Here is a 21,398-nt window from a genome sequence, read left to right as displayed (position 1 = left end):
ATCATCCCCTCCCCAAATGGTTCTGCAGCAGAACTGCACGCTGTCTGTGCTCTCTCTCTTGCCTCTGGACTTCTGTACTTGTTGTTTTCCCTAGGGTTGGAACACTCTCTCTGCCTCCTCTTCCTTCCTAGTTAACTCCTCCTCCTCTTCCAAGCATCCGTCTAAGCACTTCTCTGAGAAGCCTTTCCAGGCCACCAGAGCAAGTTAGCTGCCCCTGTGGTACACAGCCATGGCACATACACGCCCCCCTCATCACACTTATCACAGTTCATTTCATTGCCTACTTAAATGCCTGGTTTCCTGACTAGATGATAAAACTTCTGCTCAGCATCTAGCCTGTTCAACAGAGTATCCAGAGCACCTAGCACAGTACCTGACACCTAGTAAGCAGTCAATATGTTATACGACTGACTGAACAAAGAGAAAGCTATGTTTACTTCTCAGTCTATCCAAAAATGCACACATTCTGTGTGTGTGTGTGTGTATGTTCTGAATTTGTGCTTATGCATACACAAACACACATACACCTTCCTCAAAATACAGTTTGGCTGACAGAACTAAGAGATAACTACCATATAGTTATGGTACTTATGATCGCATATACTGCTAGGTCACATGGTGGGAAAGAAGCTGCTGGTGAGACAGGGGAATTCTTTAAGCCTTAATTTCCTCATGTGTAAGTCAGGAATAATAAATGCTTCCTTATATAATTGAATAAACAATAGCTATTACTTCTAGATCCCAACTCCAAATAGGTGCGGAGCTTGTGCTCTGCTCAGAAGCATCGAGTCCATGACTGAAACTGTCCACCAGGTGGGAGTATTACCCTGGCCCGGTGCTGCGCTGCTTGCACTGCAGAGCCAGACCAGCAATGGGGGAAGTCGAAACTACCACCAGGGCCTCTTCCCCAGAGCTTTGAGTGAAACTAGCAGAAAAAAACAACTCAGAGACCAGGGCACATGTCAAGAAGGCCTGTTTCTTTGACCCATACTCCTCCTTTTCTCATCCTAGGCTCCTCCGAGGCACTGTTTATGCTTAGGTAAATAAGCATTTTCGGGCTTGCCATTCACAGTCGGGGGTGTTTTTTCCCCCATGAAAATAAGTCCTTTTATCCCACCAGAGCTGCTAGCTTCCACTTCCAGCGGAAACTGTGTTAAGAGAGGCGGGTTTGCTTCTTCAGACTGTAGAAGGCATCTCGTTATTTTGGGAAGCCCTGTGGCCACCCCTTTCAGGAACATGGGGAGTGGCAGATGCCAGAGTTATTCTTGCTTTTAGATCTCACTCATCCTTTTCCACCTTGATTTCAATGAATGAGTTCAAGTCAGGACAGCAGGTTTTGTGGGCTTGGTCAAAAGATGGGGAGACGGGGCCATTCTCATCACCTCCCTCATCCTCCTCTTCTTGGAAATTAGGATTATAAAGTTCCGGTGGAAGAAGCTGAGCCTCAGCAGAAGGCAAACGGTCTGAGGGAGGCCCATATACACGGTTGGCTTTGGTGCCATGCTTAGAGTTGGCATCCAGGTGGTAGCAGAGCTGCGTGAGGCGCTGGGCCCGGAAACGGGGAGGCCGGGCCACCCAGACACCTGGCTCATTAAGACTGTCCTCTTCATCTGACATCAGCTCCTCTGTCACATCCTTCCATAGACGTTGGTCCTCAGGGCCAAAATGCCTCATGATGCTGGATCGGTTGGCAAAAAGCTAAGGTAGGAGCCCAGGACAGAGATTAGGAAGAGCAACACACCACGCATTAGGTTTGGGGAAAGGGTTTGGGTAGGAGGAAAGCTGTGAAAAATCTGTGCCTGAGAGAACTAAGTTCTCAAGAGAACCCAAATCAGATCTTAGAATTGGCTCCTGTCTTCCTTCTCCTCCACTCAATCCTGTTCTCAGAGGCCACACCCTCCCACTGTGGCTTATTAGGGTTTAGAGTTTAGCATCTTTTCTGAAAGGAAAGCCTAGAAACCTACCCGGTATCTGCGACTTCGAAGTTTCTTCTCCTCTTTCTCCTTCAGGCCTTTAAAGGGGTTTAAGGAGTTGCGATACTCACGCCTCTTAGTAAGGAAGTAGGCTACACAGGCTCCTGGTGGGGAGGGAGAAGGGAGGCAGCAGAAAGCAAGGGTCCTCAGCCCCTTTTATTTTTGCCGTAACACTACCAGATGGAAGAGGGGAGAACCACTTTTACACGATGGGCTTTCTGGGCATACCCATCAGCATCTATTCATTCCTCTCTGGTGTAGCTCTCTCTGCCCCTCTGCATCTCTAAAAAGACAATTCTGATGCTTCTGCAACTCCCCTCCCCCAACCGCAGTCAAACCTACCCCATTCTACCTGGCTGACAGCAGATCACAAGTACTTTTTCAGCAGACACCTTCTTAATGCTACAGACAAATAATAGAAGAGCACAAGAAGTAGGAAACCCAGGATGTGGTATGTAGGGACAAAAGGGGAGGCCTGGATTCTAACCTCCTTTTCATAACACCCGAGACTCGGGCTCTGTATAAGCATCATGCATGATGGTGTTCTAGCCCCTTCCTTCTCCCATTTTCATTTCAGACTGAGTAGGGGAATAAAAAGACAATCCTAGGTGAAAAAATAGCCCAAACCAATTTTTTAAGTCCACTATTTTCAAAGCCACCTAAATCAGAAATCTCCATAGGCCTCTTCTCTGGTCAGGAACAGGGGATGAAGAAAGGCTGGGGTGCAAGTTAACTCGGACTTTCTCACCTTTCAGCTCCTTGTCAGTGTAATTGTGGGGACTTGTTACCAGCTCTTGCTTGAGCTTTTCCAGAAGGAACTTCACTACGGAAATATTCCAAGAGGATTTGATGCTGCCACAAGAGAAGAAAGTAAATAAGACAGTCAGCATTTTAAAAGCTAGACAGAGATTCCTAGCACTAATCAACTTTATGGGAAAGCCCTCCATGGCCTAAGACACGACGCAAAGGGAATGGTGAGGTGGAAGCCCTAGCCTAGCTATTATATTAGAGCAGCCCCCCTCTGCTTCCCTCTTCTTGGCAAAGTTCCTTATGATCTTTTCCCTCAAGAGGATCATACCTTTCAGACCCATTGAATCTCTTGTCATTGGTGATGTGGTTATGCACATTATGGACCAATTTCTAGGGGAAACAAACAAAACATAGAATCAAGCCAGGAACAAATATGAACCCCTTCTCTGGTCCCTATGGGGTTTTCTGCATGAATCTTGCCCATGGCCTAGGTACCATTTTCTGTTGATGCCCTTTTTTAGCCAGAGAGCCTACCTACGTTAGTGTCTCTAATGGACACCCCCCCACACACACTTTTTTTTCCTTTTCACTTAATTTGTGTGGAGCCTTCAGAATTATTCTGGGTCTTGCTCTTGCTCTCAGAGTATGGTCACTAGAAAACAGGTTTTCAAACATTTCCACAAACATACTTCTAATAGCAAGGAGAAAGCAAATATACAACAGGGCTACTTCAAGTAGACATTTCTCGAAGCCCCTTTAGTCAGTCAGTAGCTCAGTCACGTCTGATTCTCTGCAACCCCATGGACTGTAGCCTGCCAGACTCCTCTGTCTGTGGGATTCTCCAGGCAAGAATACTGGAGTGGTTTGCCATTTCCTACTCCAGGGGATCTTCCTGATCTAGGGATCAAACCCATGTCTCTTGCATGCATCTCCTGCATTGAAATCCCTTACTCTCATAAATTTAAAAAAATTTTGGTAATGTATGTGTATTTCTCTTAACATAAAAATGTCTTCCAAAATCTTCCAGTAAAACTGGTGACCCAGGAAAATGTCCCAGGTATATGCCTTTGCATATTACCACAAATCCCAGGGGTCCTCATATCATGGTCCAAAAAACACAAACCTGAAATAACAGAAATGTGAAATGAAAGGGAACTTGGAGGCACTGTCACCCAACTATCCGTTTTCATCATTAAACAGGCTATCTTTCAGCTTTGCATATACCTTTAATGAGGGGCTCTCACTAGTTTTTGACTCAGCTACTATGAACATCTCTAATTGTTAAAAAAAAAAAAAATTGCCTTAGATACTCCAAAATCAGACCCCAATTTTGCCCTAATAGCACCTGAAGTATGAAGACAGCTTCCATGTTCTCCAGTGGTCTTCTCTTATCTGGTCTAACACCAAGTCCTTCAACCACTCTTCATGACATAGTTGCCAGACAGACTTCTCATGAAACTATGACGCTCTGGTTTGCCAGTGTTCCTCTTACAACATGGCACCTGGAACTGAATCTAACTCACCCGTTGAGGTCTGGCCAAAGGGAGCATTACTTCCCTGAGTAGAACTTTATACTTCTAGGAATGAAACCCAAGATGCTGTTACCTTTCTTAGCAACCCCATCCCTACTCAGTGTCACAGGGTTCATTCATAGTGAGCCTGTAGTCAGCTCAAGTCCATTTTTCACACAGATTACTATTTCCACCCTTTCGCAACTGTTTTTTTTTTTTTTTTGTACTTTAATGCAGGATTTTACATTTCTCCCTATTAAATTTAGTTTTGCTGTTTCTGATTATATTTTCATCCAAGGTCCTTTAGTCAATGGAAATTACCCAGTCTCAAACTGATGGGATGCTGATCTCAGGATTTCAGCTTCGTACTCAGAAATGCCCAATTTCGCCTCTTACGCCTATGGCTGACTGACTATATCAACTTAGGAAATTACTGTTAACTTTATGACTAGGTTCTCCACTCTATAAAAAAAGAGTTGTACTAGCTTCATATCTGATATAGTTATTTTACCTTTTAGAAGTCCAAACTTGAGAAATCATAAGGGGATGGGTGAATGCTTCAGAAAGAATTTTAAAGAGTTGCAAAAAAAAAAAAAAAGAGTTGCAAAAAAAGAAAAAAGATGGGGGAGAAATTGCATAGCTTTCCAATTCAATTGACTTGGAAGAGATCAGCTGATAAAAATCAAACCAAGCTTGAAGTGAAAAGGGAAAATACTCTAGCCAATAATAAGTGTTAAGACTAAAGAATGCTGGCTCACTTGCCTCCTGAGCAAGCTAAAAATAAATAATTTCCCCAATGGGTGGCTGGATCTGCAGCAGTCCAAGGAATTAAGGTTCTGATTTGGGCCTTTTGGATCCCTGGCAGAGCAGCAAACTACAGCAGCCTCAACAGATTGGAGAGATGACTCTCGGATTCCTTCCCAGAGCTACAGGTTGGAACAGTGAAGATCTGCAACCATCCCTCTCCCTCTGAACCCACAGACTCACACAAGAGCATTTTATATCTTTCTCTGTGATGGGAAGCAAGACTCCCTGACTGGTCCACTTGCCCATCTTCACATCCTACAACACCGAAGGCTGAGCATGCTTCCCAGAAGGCACCGTGCCAAGCTCTCCAAAGGGCAGGAAGAAGCCTGGCCTCACCACTAGACCTCTCACTGTAGGCAGTAGGCACAAGAGGAATTGAACTGACCAAAAAAATCCTGATTTTATGCAAACTGTAATTATCACACATATATTCTGATTTAAACACTAAGAATTTGGGGGAATTCTCTTGAAATGTACTTCTAGGTATAAGCCTCCATTTCTGTCACTGGCAACAACACTGTCCTGTTGGACTAGAAATCCATGACAGAAAAACTAAACCTACTCCCCATTCTTGATAAGTGACATGTCATGAACGTAACCAAAATCTGAAATAAAGGTTAGAAATCAGTTGATACTGATTATGAATGGTGTCTTCTGGAAGGGGGAAAAAAAGAATCTATCAACGTAAAAACAAATGAAAGAGAGAGTAAGAGTAGGATCTCTTAGAAAAAAGGAGAAAGAAGTAATATAAATAAAGGAGGCATAAATGGTAGTCAGCCACTTTCAATCTTTACTAAGGCTGTAACAAGGAGAAATGGGTTCTATACTCTGCTGAGATTTCACTGGATGTCAGTGGTGACCACCACCCTTGACCAGAACTCTCAGGTTACCTCATAAGCTATTATCCAGAGACTGGAGACCCATTACAGTCTCCATTAGAAAGATATCTTGGATGACAGAGCTGATCCAAAGGTCTGTGGTCACCCTAAAATAGGGTTTCTCAACCTTGACTCTAATGATGCTGGATAACGGGTGGGGGTGGGGTGGGGGGATCCTGTAGATTGTAGGATGTTTAGGGATGCACTAGGGCTCCAAGCCACCCACTCCAGTGTTCTTGCCTGGAGAATCCCAGGGACGGGGAGCCTGGTGGGCTGCCGTCTATGGGGTCGCACAGAGTCAGACACGACTGAAGCGACTTAGCAGCAGCAGCAGCAGCAGCAGGACTCCAAGCCACTGTAAGGTTTCAGGCAGAACTGATTCAGGCCAGTACCTTCCCTGCCAAGAGCTCTGAGAATCACCAGAACCTTCTAACCGTTATCCCTGAGCTGAGTGTCTAGTGGTCCTCTGCATCTTTGGGGTATGTGACCACTTCAAGACACCTTGGCCTTTCTGCCCAAGGAGCCCCTTGCTGCTTGCCTTGAACACTGGTTATTTGCAGGCAGTTTCTAGTGCTATCCTGCTGCAGTCAATCTGCTGAACCCCATAAAGATCTTCCCATCAGAATTATGAGATCACCAGGAGACATGACATAATACCCTCATCTTTAAATGGAAGATATCAATCTATCCGGAAGAGCCTAAACAAGTTCCACTGATAGCAAGGGGCTGGTCTGTCCCTGGGGCTAGGGAACAGTCTGTCTCCTCCTTGCCCTTCCCATTCCAGCAGGCTTCAGGATACCATTCATTCCACATGGGACAGTTTAAAGTCAACCCACATTTCACTCTTCACTTCTCTCTCCAGACGGAAAAAAAAGGTATAGAAATTGAGCTCACTCACAGAGAGGACCAGATCCCGCTTGCGCCTGGAGTTCTTCTGCCCACTCCCTCTGGTCCTGCATGGGGAAGCAGTGAACCCTAGAGACTGTCTCAGCTCCCCAGTTCCCCCAGGGACGGACTCTTCCAAAGTCCCTTCCAGGGCGGCAGCAGCACTGAGCATGTCCTCAGGGCGGGATGGCGGTAGCTTGGTTCCATTTTCTGGCGCGGTCTCTGAGGTTGCCCGCTGGATCGCCAGTTGTGTGACTGGTGAAAGCTGCTTGGCATAAGCAGGCACCAGCACCCGCTGCACTGCACCTTCAGAGGCCACATAATCGTCCACCAGCTAAGAACATAAAAAAAAAAAAAAACCCTATTAGCCAGCCAGGCTTGTGGGAACCTAGTCAACCATCATTCACTGGTAAGTATGATGAACAGGGAGTGGGGAACAGGGGGGAATCTAACCCAGTCTTCAGTGGCTCATGGCTTGTTTCTCTGGGACTCCGGTGGGAACGTGGGGCAAACATTTCTTGCAGGAACAGGGCCTCTTGGGCTTCCCTGACGGCTCAGACAGTAAAGAATCTCCTGCAATGCAGGAGACCTCAGTTCCATCCTTGGGTTGGGAAGATCCTCTGGAGCAGGCAATGGCTACCCACTCCAGTATTCTTGCCTGGGAAATCCCATGGACAGAGGAGCCTGGCAGGCTAGAATCCATGGGGTCACAGAGTCAGACACAACTGAGCAACTTTCACTCAATGGGGCCTCTCATGTTGGGTCATTATCACAGGACTGACTGTAAGGACAAGGCATGTTTCTGATGCTCTATTTGTGAGTAGTCATTTATGCTTTGCACCTGAGTATAGGTAAGGTAGCTAGGTAAGTGTTTTGCTTGAAAGGGATTGAGGGAGAAAGAGATGGTAAGAAAAGAAAACCAAGCAAGAGAAGGAGTGAGAAAATAACAAGAAGAAGGAGAAACAGAAAAATGGGAGCAAAGGAGGGAGATATAACGTCAGAAACCTCTAGAGAGGCTGGCACTGCCTTCCCCCTCCCCATGCCCTGCCCTCTTCCCTTTGCGGGGCCAGAGGGTGCCCTCACCTTGATCCTGCCCTGGCTACATCCGACAGTCGCTGCCCTGACATTGGCTTGCCTGCCTGTGCCCTCACTCAAGGACACACGGGGTAGGAGAAGGAAAGAGGGAGGAAGGGAGAGGAGAAGAAAGGAGGGGGATTTCTGCAGCCAGGAAAACAAAACAGTGAAAGTGGGGGGGGGAAACACAGAAAGAAGCGGGGGAGGAGGCTGAGATTTATAGACCTGTGAGCTGCTTTCTGTGCTGTGAAATCTAATTCCATCCTGTCGGCTTGGAAGCCTTCCCTGCCAGAAAGAACCACAGCTCAGGGCACTGCCAGACCTGGTGCCTCCCTGCCTCCTCCCACCTTCCCAGCAGCTCCTCCGACAGCCCCAAACCAAGGATAGTCCCTGGGGGGCAGACTGGGCCGAGTCTCGGGGCCATCACCCACCCGTGCGGCTAAGCCTTGGTGGAGCAGTGCCCGGCTGCAGTATGACCCTGGAGGTGGCCTTCATTCCTCAGGTCCAGCAGACGGGCTTAGAGTCTCAGGTCCCCCCGTTCTGCTGCTCTGCTCTTGCCTGGGTGTCGGGCCTTGTCGTGGGGGGTGGAGGAAAAGACAGAGGGCAGAGGGAGGACGCGGTGGAGGAGAGGGTGGGTGGGAGCTGACAGACCTCCCACTGTCTCTCAAGTGGCAACACATCTGTTAGCTTCACATCTCTGAGATCTCTAGAGTTGCTCCATCTCCTTTCCAGACTTCCATGTGACATTCTTCAGTTTTTACTCTCCTCAGCCAGGATTTTCCTGCTCATATGGCCCTGAGCAGTAAAGAAGCTGAAATATCAGTGTATTTCTATGTCTTTCCGGCTCACAAAACAGGCCCGTTGGCTTCCCTCTTCCTCCGTACGTGTTATTATCCTCTTAGGGAAACTCTCAACTGCCCATTTTTCCTCATTTTATTTCCTTTCCTCTACTTCCCTCCTGCCTTACCTCATATTCTCTCCCTTGCATCAATTCTTCTTTCACTTAGGTTCATCTTTCTCCTCTGCTTTTTCTCCACTTTTTCTCCTTTCTGAACCCTTCATTTCCAATGGCCTCTTTCCCTTTTTGCACCTGTCAACTACTAGCTTTGCCCTTTCCCTCCCTCATTCCCTGCTCTCCCTCCCCATCTCTGCCTCTCTCCCCTCACATCCCCATCTCTCTCCTAGTCCTGAATTCCTCTTGGCAAGCAGAGGGCCCGTGATCAAATATGAATGAGTCGTCTGTGCATGGCAGGCATCCTCGCCAGGAGAGGCAGAGCCCATGGAGCCGTCAGGCAGCTGTGGAGAAGGTGCCACGCGGCGCGACAGAGCGGGAGGGCAGGGCAGCCCCGATGCCACTCGTGCCAGCAGTGACCTTTCACCAGAAAGGCCACGGGCTCAGAAAAACACAGGAGGGCTGACTCTCCCTGACGACAAAGGAGACTGGGTACCCTGCTGTTGCATCACTGATACCACCAAAAGAAAGGCTGAAGGGTGGAGAGAAGACAGAGAGAGAGAGGAAGGCCAGAAGGGCACAGGGGAGCACCTCGGCTCCTGTCCTGTGCTGTGTACTCACGGGGTTGAGCATCGGGGGCCCCTCGCCCGCAGTCAGGGCGCATCCCGGGAGCCGCACATCTCTCTGAGCTGCCGCGAAGCCCAGGGGTCCGGACCCCCCCGCCGAGGCCGCTCCCAGCTGCCGCAGCTCCTCGATCACCACCTGCACGCCGCTGCCCACACTGTCACACTCCTCCTCCGCAGCCGGCACGGCCCTGCCAGCCTCCCCGGGGCTCTCCTTGAGGGGCCCGGGCTCCTCCAGCGGGGAGCTGTGTGCCCGACTCTCCCTGTCTTCATCCGTGGCGGGTACCTTCCCTTGCCTCAGCTCACCCACTTCCTCCTGGAGTCGTTTTAACAATTCGTTGTTGGCCCTGGCGAGACCCAGCGCCGCCTCGGCCAGACCCACGGCCTTATCCACCCGCTGGTAGATGATATGCAGGAGCTGCTCGGAGCTCTGGACAGCCAGGCCGTGTCCCGTCACCGTGATCGGGGTGCTGGGAGGAGGATTCCCGCCCTGACAGCCTGAGCTGGCCCCACTTGTCTCGTTCTTACACGCACAACAGCAGCATCTGGCCTCGCTGCCACTGGGAGGGGAGAAGAGGATGGTGGCGCTGAAGGACATGGCTGTTGAGGCGGGAAGGGCGGTGCTCACGCTGCTGGGCTGCTCCGCAAGTGTCCCAGCCGACCGGACCGCAGGAAGCGCTGGCCTCTCTCGATTCACTTCCCTTCCTCATGGAGGGTGGTCAGAGGAGCCTGGGCATCCGGGGTTGGGTTCTCTGAAGGAGCAGTGGGCTAGCCGTGCAGGCGCACACAGTCCATGGCTGCCTCTTCTTGTCCTGCAGAGTGGAGAGGGCCTTCTCTGTGCAGATCCTGGGCTGCCCTAGTCCCACACACTGGGGGGGTCACCCTCACCCCGTCCCCATAGGGTGGGCCTACGAAGGCCTTCCCGAGGAACTCGGTTTCAGAGGGTGGAAGGCATGAAACCCCCCACCACTCCAAAACTAAGGAACGGAGAGGGGACTCTACAGGACCCACGGGCATCTGGAAAGATTAGAAGATTAAGGAAGAAAATGTAGATCTGTCTTCTCCGCCTCTCTATCTTGGCTGTAATAACAGTATTGCATTTTATTGCTTTGACATCATTCCTTAAGGAGTTCAGAACACTTCATGTAGGTTAATCTCATTCACACAACAGCTCTAGGAAACACGTATTAACCCAGGGCCAGAGAAGAGACATGCAGAAAACTTATATATCTTTTTCAAGGTCAGGGGAAGACAGCAGAAACCAGTTATTGCTACTTTCAATCTAGTGTGCATGTGATTTTTTTCTTAAACTGATACCACTTTTTGTTGACATAAAGAATCATGATTCTACGATCTCTATAATTTGCATACAGATGCATTCAGAATAACACTCCTAAATAAGGAGGAGGCCAATCAATGCAGCCCCCAAGACGCTGCCAACCTCACACTGTTATATCATTAATGCTTTGGGGATGGGCAGGGAAATGAAAGGAAAACCTGGATAGGAGAATTGAGCTTCCCTAACCAGGGCGGCAGAGACCCCTACTTTCACACTTTGTACACCTGGGCCTCCGGCCTCTGCAACAGAAGCTAACTGTTCTGAATGCTCCAGCTGGAAGCCCAGAAGAATCACCTCCAGGGCCCCTCATCTCCGCTCCTCATGCTGCTTAAGGGAGCGGCAGAGCTGAACGGGAGTTTCTAAGTAGCCCCATGCTACCACTCTGCCCACACAACCAGCCCCCAAAAAGAGAGATCAGAATATCAATGATAAACTAAACTGCCTCTCCTCTGAATCACTGTAGTTAAGCGCCTAAACTACTCCAGGAGAAAAAGAAGAAAAAAAGTGTGGGAGGGTTTGTACCACTGAGAACACTCCAAGGAACTTCATATTGTCATTTTCTAAATGACACTTGATTATAAAAGAATCTTTCTGCCTGAAGCTCCCTAAGCGACAAAATCTTATGTTTACAATTTCCTCAAGAGATACGTTTCTATCTTACCCTGTAAATTATATCATAACACCACAATTAAAAGGAGAGGAGGAGGTTAGGAGAATTTTCCACATAGAAAAATTTGGGGTTTTATTTTTTTTTTGAATCAGCAATCTCATTTCAGAAACAGGCAATATCAATGCCTCTGAGGTACTAAAATGTAAATCTGACAATGCATTTTAATTACATTTGGTTATTAAAGAATAGTCTTTAATTTGCTCTTTCTACCCTTTATATCGAAGAAATGCTTTTCTGTGCTAGATATTCACTTCTTGAAATAACGTAACTCAAATCCATTTACTGCTTCTCTATCATTAGAGTCACTGGAAAGCAGAGCTAAACCTAAAAATCTAAAGGTTAAAGTCAAATTAAAACTAAAGGTTAAAGGAAAGCACTAAGCAATTCCCAAGTCAATTATGAATGAATCATTAATAAATCCTTTTCCTTCCTAAATAAGGGCCTACACGCTCCTGTGGGGATTTAACTTTTTTAAAACCAACATCATGCAAAGAGTTTAACCTGAAACATGGATGCTGTCAAGAAAAAGAAAGTTATGTAAATGATAATATGCAAATGATCACCCACTTGGGTTTAGGATTTGTACAGTAAGAAATTAAGACCTGCCACTTATGTACTATTTTACATCAACTATAATTCAATTAAAAAAAAATTGGGGGGCAGCACCACTCGGTTTGTGGGATTTTAGTTCCCCAACCAGGCATTGAACCCAGGCCCTGGGCAGAGACAGCACACAGAGTCATAATCACTGGACCACCAGGGAATATACCCCCCCAAAATTGAATAAATCAGTAATATATAAAATAAGCTATAAGGATATGTGTGTATGTGCGTACTCAGTCATGTCCAACTCTTTGAAACTCCATGGACTATGCCAGGCTCCACTGTCCCTGAAATTTTCCAGGCAAAAATACTGGACTGGGCTGCCATTTCCTACTCCAGGGGATCTTCCTGACCCAGGGATCGAATCCGAGTCTCCTACATTGGCAGGCAGATTCTTTACCACTGCAGGACCTGAGATGCCTAAGCTACAAGAATATACTTTACAATACAGGGAACGTAGCTACAACTATAAATGGAGTACAATTTTTAAAAATCGTGTACCACTGTATTATATACTTGTAACCTATAATATTGTACATCAGATAAACCTCAATTTTAAAAAAATGTTTTAAAAAAACTACGGTGCATCACGTTGGGACTAACAGTAGGTATCCTTCCTGGGATCAAACTGACAACTGCTACACTCTTGCCCCAGATGCTCTTTCTTGCAGGAGGCCTTCTCCCCTGCTGGCCTCGTACCTGCCTCAAGCCCTTCTGTCCCCTTAAATGGTCTTTCTTAGGTCATCTTCCCAAAACAGCACTGAGATGGGAGTAATAAATAAGTAAATAAAATAAAAAATAGGGTTCTCACCATGCAGCACCACTTAAGGGCTATTTGAACTTGGGCCTCAGTGTTCTCTGGGGCTCTCTACCTCCTCTCTGCCCACTTTGAGTGTTTTTGTGAAGATTATTTATGATATATATATAGGCACCAACAGAGTGCTGGCACATAGTCAGTGCTCCACACATAACAGCTGATTCCTGAAACGTTTTGTGTTCCTATCCTGAATATCCATGCTGATGTCCTCATTTTGGGGGAAAAAAAAAAAAGGCAATGGCTTGAGATAGAATTTGGGGAGCTTCCCCTCTAAATTCAATATCAAAGTTGTAAGAAATGAATTCAAGTCTACAAAGATGCTTTTATCAGTACAAAACCTTTTATGATGCAAATTAGAAAGGTAATTGAAAAAACAGTATTTGTAACTACTTGCTATCACGAACTGGCTTTAGACTAAGGATACTGTTCAACTTTACTCATTTTTAGTTTTGTTTATTTATTTATTTGACTGTGCTACATATAAGATCTTAGTTCCCCAATCACAGATGGAACCTGTACCCCCTGCAGTGGAGGCTCGGAGTCCTAACCACTGGACCACCAGGGAATTCCCAACTCTGCTCTTTTTTAATGCTAAATATATTTTCATATTTGTGTTGACATAAAATATCATACTAACCTGCTCTACAATTCTGTGCCTCAGTTTCTTTCTGCTTTTCAGCTTTGGGTATAACCTAACTTCATCCATTTTAGAATGCCACATTTAGGGCAACAAATACGTGTTTTCTTGAATTAATCTGTCTATTAAACCTGGTACAGTGCAGTGTAGCACTGTGGGCATTCAAATAACTCTTTTGGGGTATCTATGGACATCGTTTCTGATTTAGTTTCCCTGGGTCCTGCTAGAGTCTCTCACATAACGCCTAAGACCCTGAATAAAAAGATAAGGAGGGAGGTGGGAGGGGGGATCGGGATTGGGAATACATGTAAATCCATGGCTAATTCATATCAATGTATGACAAAACCCACTGGAAAAAAAATAATAATAATAAAAAAAAAAAAGGAAAAAAAAAAAAAGATTGAAAAATTTCAATTGAAAGTTAAGGAATTTCGAACTTTTTTCCCATTTGAATTTCCTTAAACTATGAATGAAAATAATGCTTACATGTAGCAAACATTACTACAGAGAAATTAAATTGTGCATGATTCATGAATAAATGATAATGTGGCTAATCCAAAAAAAAAAAAAAAGATAAGGAAACTGGGGTTGGCAGGTATTAAAGGAACATTTCACAATTATATTTACTAACCAGATAACAATTTAAAATGCTAGTATCAATAGCTACACATATCTTCATTAGAGAAGATGAGCAAGTTATATATATTAAAAAAAAAAGTGTTTCTAAAAATTCTGTCTATATAAGGCCATGCTAAAAGATGAGTCACCAAAATGGATTGCCACCTCCAAGTACTCAAGTGAAAGGAAGATAAAGTCCCTATACGCAAGGAGCTTACAGCACATGTAAGAACAAAAGTCTAAAGAACAAAGCAAAATATACACAAGTGGCTAAAAATATAGTACAGAATAGAGATATCTTGAGTTAGTTCAAAATTATAGAAAGATCAACAGAATGAAACCATGTGAGAAAGGAGTCTTATCAAAGAAAAGTCTCCAACTGAGACCTGAGCAGGTATAGGATGAACTGGTACGGTGGTAAGACAAGGTGAGTGAGAGGAAAAAAACAAACATTACAGCCTTTACAGGGTACATGTGAGAGGTCAGAGCAAAAGGGCTTATATACAAAGTACAGAAAGCTGACAGTGGGCTTTGAAAACCAAGTTAAGGAAACAGATCAGGGATCAGCAAACCTTTCTCTGGAAAGGACTAAATAAACTTAAGACTTTGCTGGCCATGTGGTTTTTGATACAACCATTGGACTTTGCCATTGTAGCACAAAGGGGCCATTGATGATACATAAATATAAGAATGGCTGTGTTCCAATAAAACTTTATTAATACAGATATGTCACAGAATATTACACTTTAATATTTATATTAAAAAATATAAAAGCCATTCCTAGCCCATGGGGCCAACAAAAACAGATGTAATGCCAGACTTAGACTACGAGCTATAGTTTACTGACCTCTGTCTTAAGACACTTAAAGTGGAACAGTTAGAGATTACAAGGCTGTTAAATCCTGGAGAGAAGTGATAAGAATGTACATTTGTGGATATGAAGGTTCAACATCTTAGAGAAAGGACTGATCTTATTCCTTAACTTAATAAACATGTGGGATAGAGGGATTGGTTAAGACAACTTCAAGACTGTAAACCTAAGGGTCAGAAGATGGTAACACTGACAGAATGATAGAAATGAGGAAGCTGAGAGGCCCACCAGCATGATTGAAAAGATGTGTATTTATATAACATGTTAAATATCAGACTGATGGCAGCATCTTTAAATGGAATGTTCTGAAAGCAACTGGCTAGGGCTGAAAAACAAACAAGAGGAAGGTCAGAGCTGGAATGCAGACTTGGAAACTTTAGCAGGAGGTTATATTTGAACCTCAGAGAGTGAATGAGCTCTCCAAGGAGTAAGTATAAGGTCCTTGGCAGGGGCCAAGGACAGCACTTGGAGCCAATCCTTGGAAAAGTCTTCATTAAAAAAAGAATGTTCAGTAAGATGGAATAAAAAGTGTTAGGAACACCAAAGTAGAAAGAATAACAAGTGGATCTAATCAACTGTGACAAGTGCAGCAGAATGGTTAAAACAAGATGAAAATTAAGGAAATGCATGTTATTTGTCTGTGATGGTCACTGGTGCTGACTAGTAAGTTTTTTTTTTGTTTTTTGGTAGTGGAAGTAATACTATGCATTGGATGAAAGAGAAATTGATGGAGAGAATATGGAAGCAAGACATGAAGTCAAGTTTTCTAGAGTATAGATATGAAAGGAAGGAAGCAGGAAGTCAGAAGGGGCACTACAGCCTCTGTATACTTAAAAAGCAGAAAGAAAAAAGGTCAGTGAAAAAGGAAAGGATGAACATATTAGGAAAGGATTTAGGTTTTCTTCTAGCAAGGATCCTCCCAATGTGAGAAGGCAGGCAGGTGAGCTCTTCTCTGAGTCAGCAGAGAAGAAAAAAATGAATGCAGGGGCAAAGGTTCACTGATGTGGAGCAATGAAGACAAAGATGTACACTACTGAAACATTCTTTTACGGATCTTCCTCAGTATGAACAATTCAAACTGATAAGAGAACTTTATTATAGACAGTGCTGCATTATTTGCTGTTACAACCTATTAAATCCTTCTTTTCTAACATTGCAGACTTAACATAATCATTCTTGCTTTTTCCATAACTAGTTGAAAGTTTCAGAGCCCCTTTAACTCTGCCAACATTATTAACCTACCTAAACTTTATTCTGCTATCTTTATTTTACTTCTCAAAATGTATAATTGTTTAATACAATAACCTGTAAAGCAATCCGTGGAATGTTTGGCAAAGCAATGGTTAATTGGAATAAATTATCCAAGCAGTGTCTATACCATTATTATTAAACATTAATACTGTCAACTCTTGCAATTTCAGATTGCTGATTTATTTTAAAACCAAGTTTGCATTTTTGTTCAAGAAAGAGGAATGAACTAAGACTGACCATCACTGAAGAATATATATGCCTTTTGCAAAACGCTATCAACTTTTAGAATTAGAATGTTAAAATGATCTTCAATCCTATCAAAAACTTGCCAACACAAAATGACAGCAACTGTCAAACTGAAGTGTGCACAAAATCTGTGTTTGGGGCTCATCAGGATCAGTCTAATTTTAATAATGTGAAAGGAGCCTAGAAAATGTGCTTTTCAATAATTTTGACATTTTTTCATAAATATTTAGATAAAGAATGAAAACTCATCTTTGGACAGACAGTTCAGGGTAAGGCTGTCCATAATCTTAACTATCCATTTCCTCCCAAGTCACATGTATTTGTTAGAACTAAATATATCACACTCTTGGCAGCTCCCTTGCTTGCTTCAACCCATTCTGAGTTTGAATTTTCTGCATGACTGAGTTCACCTCCAAACTAGGAAAAATAAAAGTTTCCTCACTACCTAATAGATGTGTAGTCTATGGTATCACTCAGAAGATAAATGTTTTTATAATGGGCCCTTGACTCATTCAGGGTCACGCCAGCAATGGACTTCCTTAAATGCGATTACTGAAAGCACAGCAATTCATACCATAATCTTCATTTTAAGAAATAAAAAGGAAAATGGCCACTTAAACCTCCTGCTGTGCCAGTCAGCCCTGCTCCTCCACCTGAAGGTGCAAAATGTCTCATCTGCTAAAACATGTCTCACTTCTCAAAAAAATCTACTTCTATCAGAGATGAGCTCTTTATCACACAAGAGCAGGTAAGGAAATATCATTAATAGTCTTTTTCTACATTTTGAAACACTGACCCAAATAAAGATCAACAAAGAAAATCTAAGACCATGTTTTTTAGGGGTTAAAAAAAAAAAAAAAAAAAAGAGATGTGGACCCAGAGAGTACAGTGAGATCCTAAGAAAAGTATTTCACATAACCCGAAAATTTCAAGTACATTTGTATAGTAGTACCAGTGTTAAACCATCTCTTTTCTTTACATTTGCTAAAATGCAACTTGGTGAGATTATAATGACCGGTGTAAGGTTTTCATACCCATATACCTGACATTATGGCTCTTCCTACATTTCCGGAGAAACTGAAAAATGAACAACTAGCTCCCAAAGTTGCGTTGTATGCCCAGCGAGCCCTTGGTAAATGTTAGCTGATTAAATATTAGTCAAAGATGACAAGGTGGGCACCAGGGAAAACAGAACCATTTCCGAAGAGAGTGTTTCAACTACAGGTAGGGCGAGCGCAGCAGCGCGAAGAGGGAACAGAGCTGAGCACTTCCCTCGGGGCCGCAGGGGACAGGGCGACCCGTCACTGAGCCCCCGGGCAGACGGTGTGCCCTGGGGGTCTTGAGGAAGGGGTGTTCCTCACAGCGCCGCAGACGGCCGACTAACCCGAGGCGCGGCCGGAGATCTAGCTGGATCACCGTGGGTAACTGCCACGGGGCCAAGAAAGCGCTGAGGATGGCGGGGGAGTTCCCGAGGAGGTCCAGCTTTGCCTGCCCTACTGGTGTCCCACCGCGTGTGCCCCTCGCGCAGCTCCAGCCTACTCGGCTGTGTCGAGTCTCGCGGCTCACTGCCAGGGAAGAAGGCGGTGTCTGCTCGTGTACCCTGCCAGCGCGCGCACGCGGGGAGGCCCCGCCTCACCAGTCTCCGGGCTCCTGGTGATTGGCGGTTGGACGATGGGGCGGAGCAAGGCCGGGGACGTTACTGGCTGCAATCCACAATCACTCAACAAGTCAGGGAGGGGAGGGGCCTTTTTAGGGAGGGACACGACTGCGAGGCTTTTTCAAGGCCGCTAGACGCCATCTTTAGCTTGATTTTTTTGTTTGTTTGTTTACTCCCTTTTGTTGCCTGCTGCTCACAGAGCTGCGTGTACACGATTATAGGTACATTGGTTACAGATCGGCCTCATACATTAGGTGGTGGGAGGCTTTTCGTTCCTGCCGGCCTCAGCTACAGATCTTTCCGATAACACTAGCAAGGTAGCAGTTGCCCTTAGTTCAAGTAAGTTTTCATCTCTATGGGCCCCGCAGATTCCAGAGCAAAATCAACCGAGTTTAGCTTTGCTTTGCCTTGGTAGGGGGGCCAAGCCAACGATATATTCGTGGGAGGAATTCTCTTACCAAGAAATTCAAAGCAAGAATACTGGCTAGGAGCCTAAGTTCCTTGTAAAAATCAATTAACCTAGGAAGACAGGGGCTTGGGCTGTGTACCGTTTTAGGAAGAGCTGTCTTGGAGAAGGTAAAAAGTGTACGTGATGACGTACAATTTGGGGGGGGGGGAGAATAAGAGCAAAATTCTATTAATAATTCCAGCACTACTGCCATCACAAAGGCTACTTTAAGACTCTGACTAGATTTCATATATGCAGGTCTAAACTTGTGGAATGCTCCACATTTGAGACTGAGCTGACTTGTATTGTTAGGGAATAGAAATGCACTCAGTACAGGTAAGAAACCCAGAGAGGTCACACAGGCTGCATTCATTACAGTGAATGTCAAGACTTGTACAAATAGTTTTATCGCCATTGTTAGATGTCCTAAATACAGCTTGAAACTGAGTGGGACGCAAACTGGGGAATGGAACTGTATTACCATCCTACAGTGGTTTTGTTGTTCTGAAATTTGAACTCGACAGTAGATCCTTTTATCTCGCGATCACTATTTAATTTGTGACATTCTAGTTTCTCCCCATTTATTTCCTATCCTTTCACTCCAATCTGCCAATATAGATTTGAATACGCTTTCCGTATGACTCCTAATAGGAGACAGTGGTTCTATAACAGAATTAAGTGAGAAAATGACTCCTGTAACCGGAGGTACTGCCCTGAGCCTGTTGCCCTCTAATTCAAGCACTTCTGTCCATGACTCTTATCTTAGGGTGAACGTTTTTCATTCCAAAAATGCAACATGGTAACCAAAATGCATTTCTTATCCCTCCTATGTATTATTTGCCTTTGCCTCCTCTTGGCCCCTCCCCCATCACCACCACCAAGAACAGTTTTAGAGAATTGGACTTGACTGGATTATTTTCCTGATATTTTGTCAGCTGTGGAGTTATTCAAACAAATCCCAACCTATAAACGACCATTTTGTCAAAAAGCCAAGAGAGAACTTCCCTTCTGAACACACTAACCAAACCACACATAAAGGCCAAAATATACACAGCTGTACATTTAAGAACGTGAGACAATAAAAAGCAAAACCACTTAGGCAAAACAGTCACTAAAGAAGGCTTTAAACCAGAGTCAATAAATTGCTTACCCTCATTTGCCACGTGGACTGTATATTCCCTAGCAATTATTTAATTATTCAGTAAGTTGATACTTTAGAAGAGCAGAAAAATACAGTAAATGCACATAGAATCAAAGTACCTAAGTAGTTCTATGCATAGGATTGCTTCTAGGCTGTAGTTTGCACATGAAATCCTGTCTGGATCACATTTGGGAACACAACAGGAAAAAAAAAATCCACATCCTAGGGGCTGCTTTGCACACATAAAACCGAAGGCAGTCGCTTTTAAAAACAAAATCTGATACGGCACATATACACACACTGTACATATACACAAAGCACAAAACCCCAAGATAAATCTTTACGAACTTATTTGCTTCAAAACACACACACACACACACACACACACACACACACAGTCTTCATGAAAAATGTGGGTAAGACACATTGTAAAAAGGGCTTTGACCCCTCCCCCAGGGAAATGAGTGTCACAATTATAAAATACAAATATTTTTAACCTATTGGCCTTGGACAATTGCCACATTCAAGCCACTTGGTTTTGGTTCTGGAAGAGGGTGTGTAAAACGCACGCAAACAGCTCTGTGAGGGAGCCTCAAATCTGTTTCCTTCGACGTTGCCTGTGGCAGAAATTTACATTATCCCTTCGGCCCGCTTCAAAAAGAAAGCTCTACTTCCCAAGAGGCTAAATTTTTAAAAATCCCTCGACTATAAAAATTTACCAGTTCTTAAAATGTGATAGCAAAAAGAAAAAAAAATCTCTATAAATTTGGCTGGAAACAGTTGTACACGGCCATCCTGCTTCTCAACTTCTTGGTATATTTAAAACCTTGACCAGGAAAAAGAAAGAGGAAGAGAGACAGAAAAAGAAATGGGGGAAAGCGCACATTCCCCTTAGCAACAGTTTCCTCACCCCAGCACTGCCACAGATCTCTATTTTTTAAAAAACTTGAATACACACACAAGATTAAGGAGAAAAAAAATGGAAAAAGGATACCCGAAGGTCGTATGGCTCTTTGTATTCGTGTGTGTGCAAAAAGGAGGACTCGCGGAGCCCGAGCCGGCAAGCCCCGCCCCTCCCCGGACGCCAGCCCGGATTGGCCATTGGCGGCCGCGGGGCGCCCCGCCCGCGAGCACACGCGCAGCGCCCGAGGCGCGGGCCCCAGGGGGCCCCTAAGGGCCGCTCGACCCCCGACCCCGGCCACCTTCCGCTCCGACCCGGGCGACCTGGTTGGCACCTTCCGCACTTCTCTCCCCTTCCTTTCACTTTTCAGCCTCCTCTCACCCTTTCCCATGTTTTTTCATCAGTGAACCCTGGCCCTTGTCACCATAACAATCCAGTAAGCGAGCACCTTCTCTGACAGTTTGCTAAATTCGGTTAACTAGTCAGTAAAATTCTAGATTGGGATTAAACATCAGGCAGCCGGTGTGTGGGGCGAGTTCCACCCAGGTGGAACTCTCTGGGTCTTGTCGGTTAATAACCCTTCCACCTTTAAATGAACCTTCACACACGTATGTGGCCTCCTTCAGGTGAAAGGCAAAGTAGCCTTACACTTCTGGTGTGGTTTTGCTCAATCTTCTCCCCCAATTTTTTCTCTATTTGGTTAACACTGCATTCTCAAGAACCTAAATGGTCCCCCTTTACCTCCT

General features: G+C 44.8%; 1 protein-coding gene across 4 annotated transcripts; it reads right to left on the bottom strand.

Annotated features, from left to right (window-relative positions):
* Positions 1-956: 956 nt before the first annotated feature.
* Positions 957-20,816, bottom strand: C6H14orf93 (chromosome 6 C14orf93 homolog). Of its 4 annotated transcripts, none has more exons than XM_043471184.1 (7): positions 20,746-20,816; positions 9,452-10,470; positions 6,818-7,138; positions 3,052-3,113; positions 2,722-2,825; positions 1,965-2,077; positions 957-1,698 (listed from the first exon to the last, which is right to left on the bottom strand). In XM_043471184.1, the coding sequence occupies exons 2-7, from the start codon at positions 10,049-10,051 to the stop codon at positions 1,279-1,281; spliced, it is 1,620 nt and encodes a 539-aa protein (XP_043327119.1). In that variant the 5' UTR covers positions 10,052-10,470; positions 20,746-20,816; the 3' UTR covers positions 957-1,278. The 4 variants fall into 4 exon arrangements, with proteins under 4 accessions (XP_043327119.1, XP_043327123.1, XP_043327122.1 ...); XM_043471188.1 differs by having other exon boundaries at positions 9,452-10,265; positions 20,746-20,789; XM_043471187.1 differs by having other exon boundaries at positions 9,452-10,265; positions 20,662-20,775.
* Positions 20,817-21,398: the final 582 nt, after the last annotated feature.

Source organism: Cervus canadensis, chromosome 6 (genome assembly GCF_019320065.1).
Source record: "Cervus canadensis isolate Bull #8, Minnesota chromosome 6, ASM1932006v1, whole genome shotgun sequence".
Lineage (NCBI taxonomy): Eukaryota > Metazoa > Chordata > Mammalia > Artiodactyla > Cervidae > Cervus > Cervus canadensis.
Note: the sequence above shows the minus strand (reverse complement) of the source record. Positions and strands in the feature narration are given on the sequence as shown.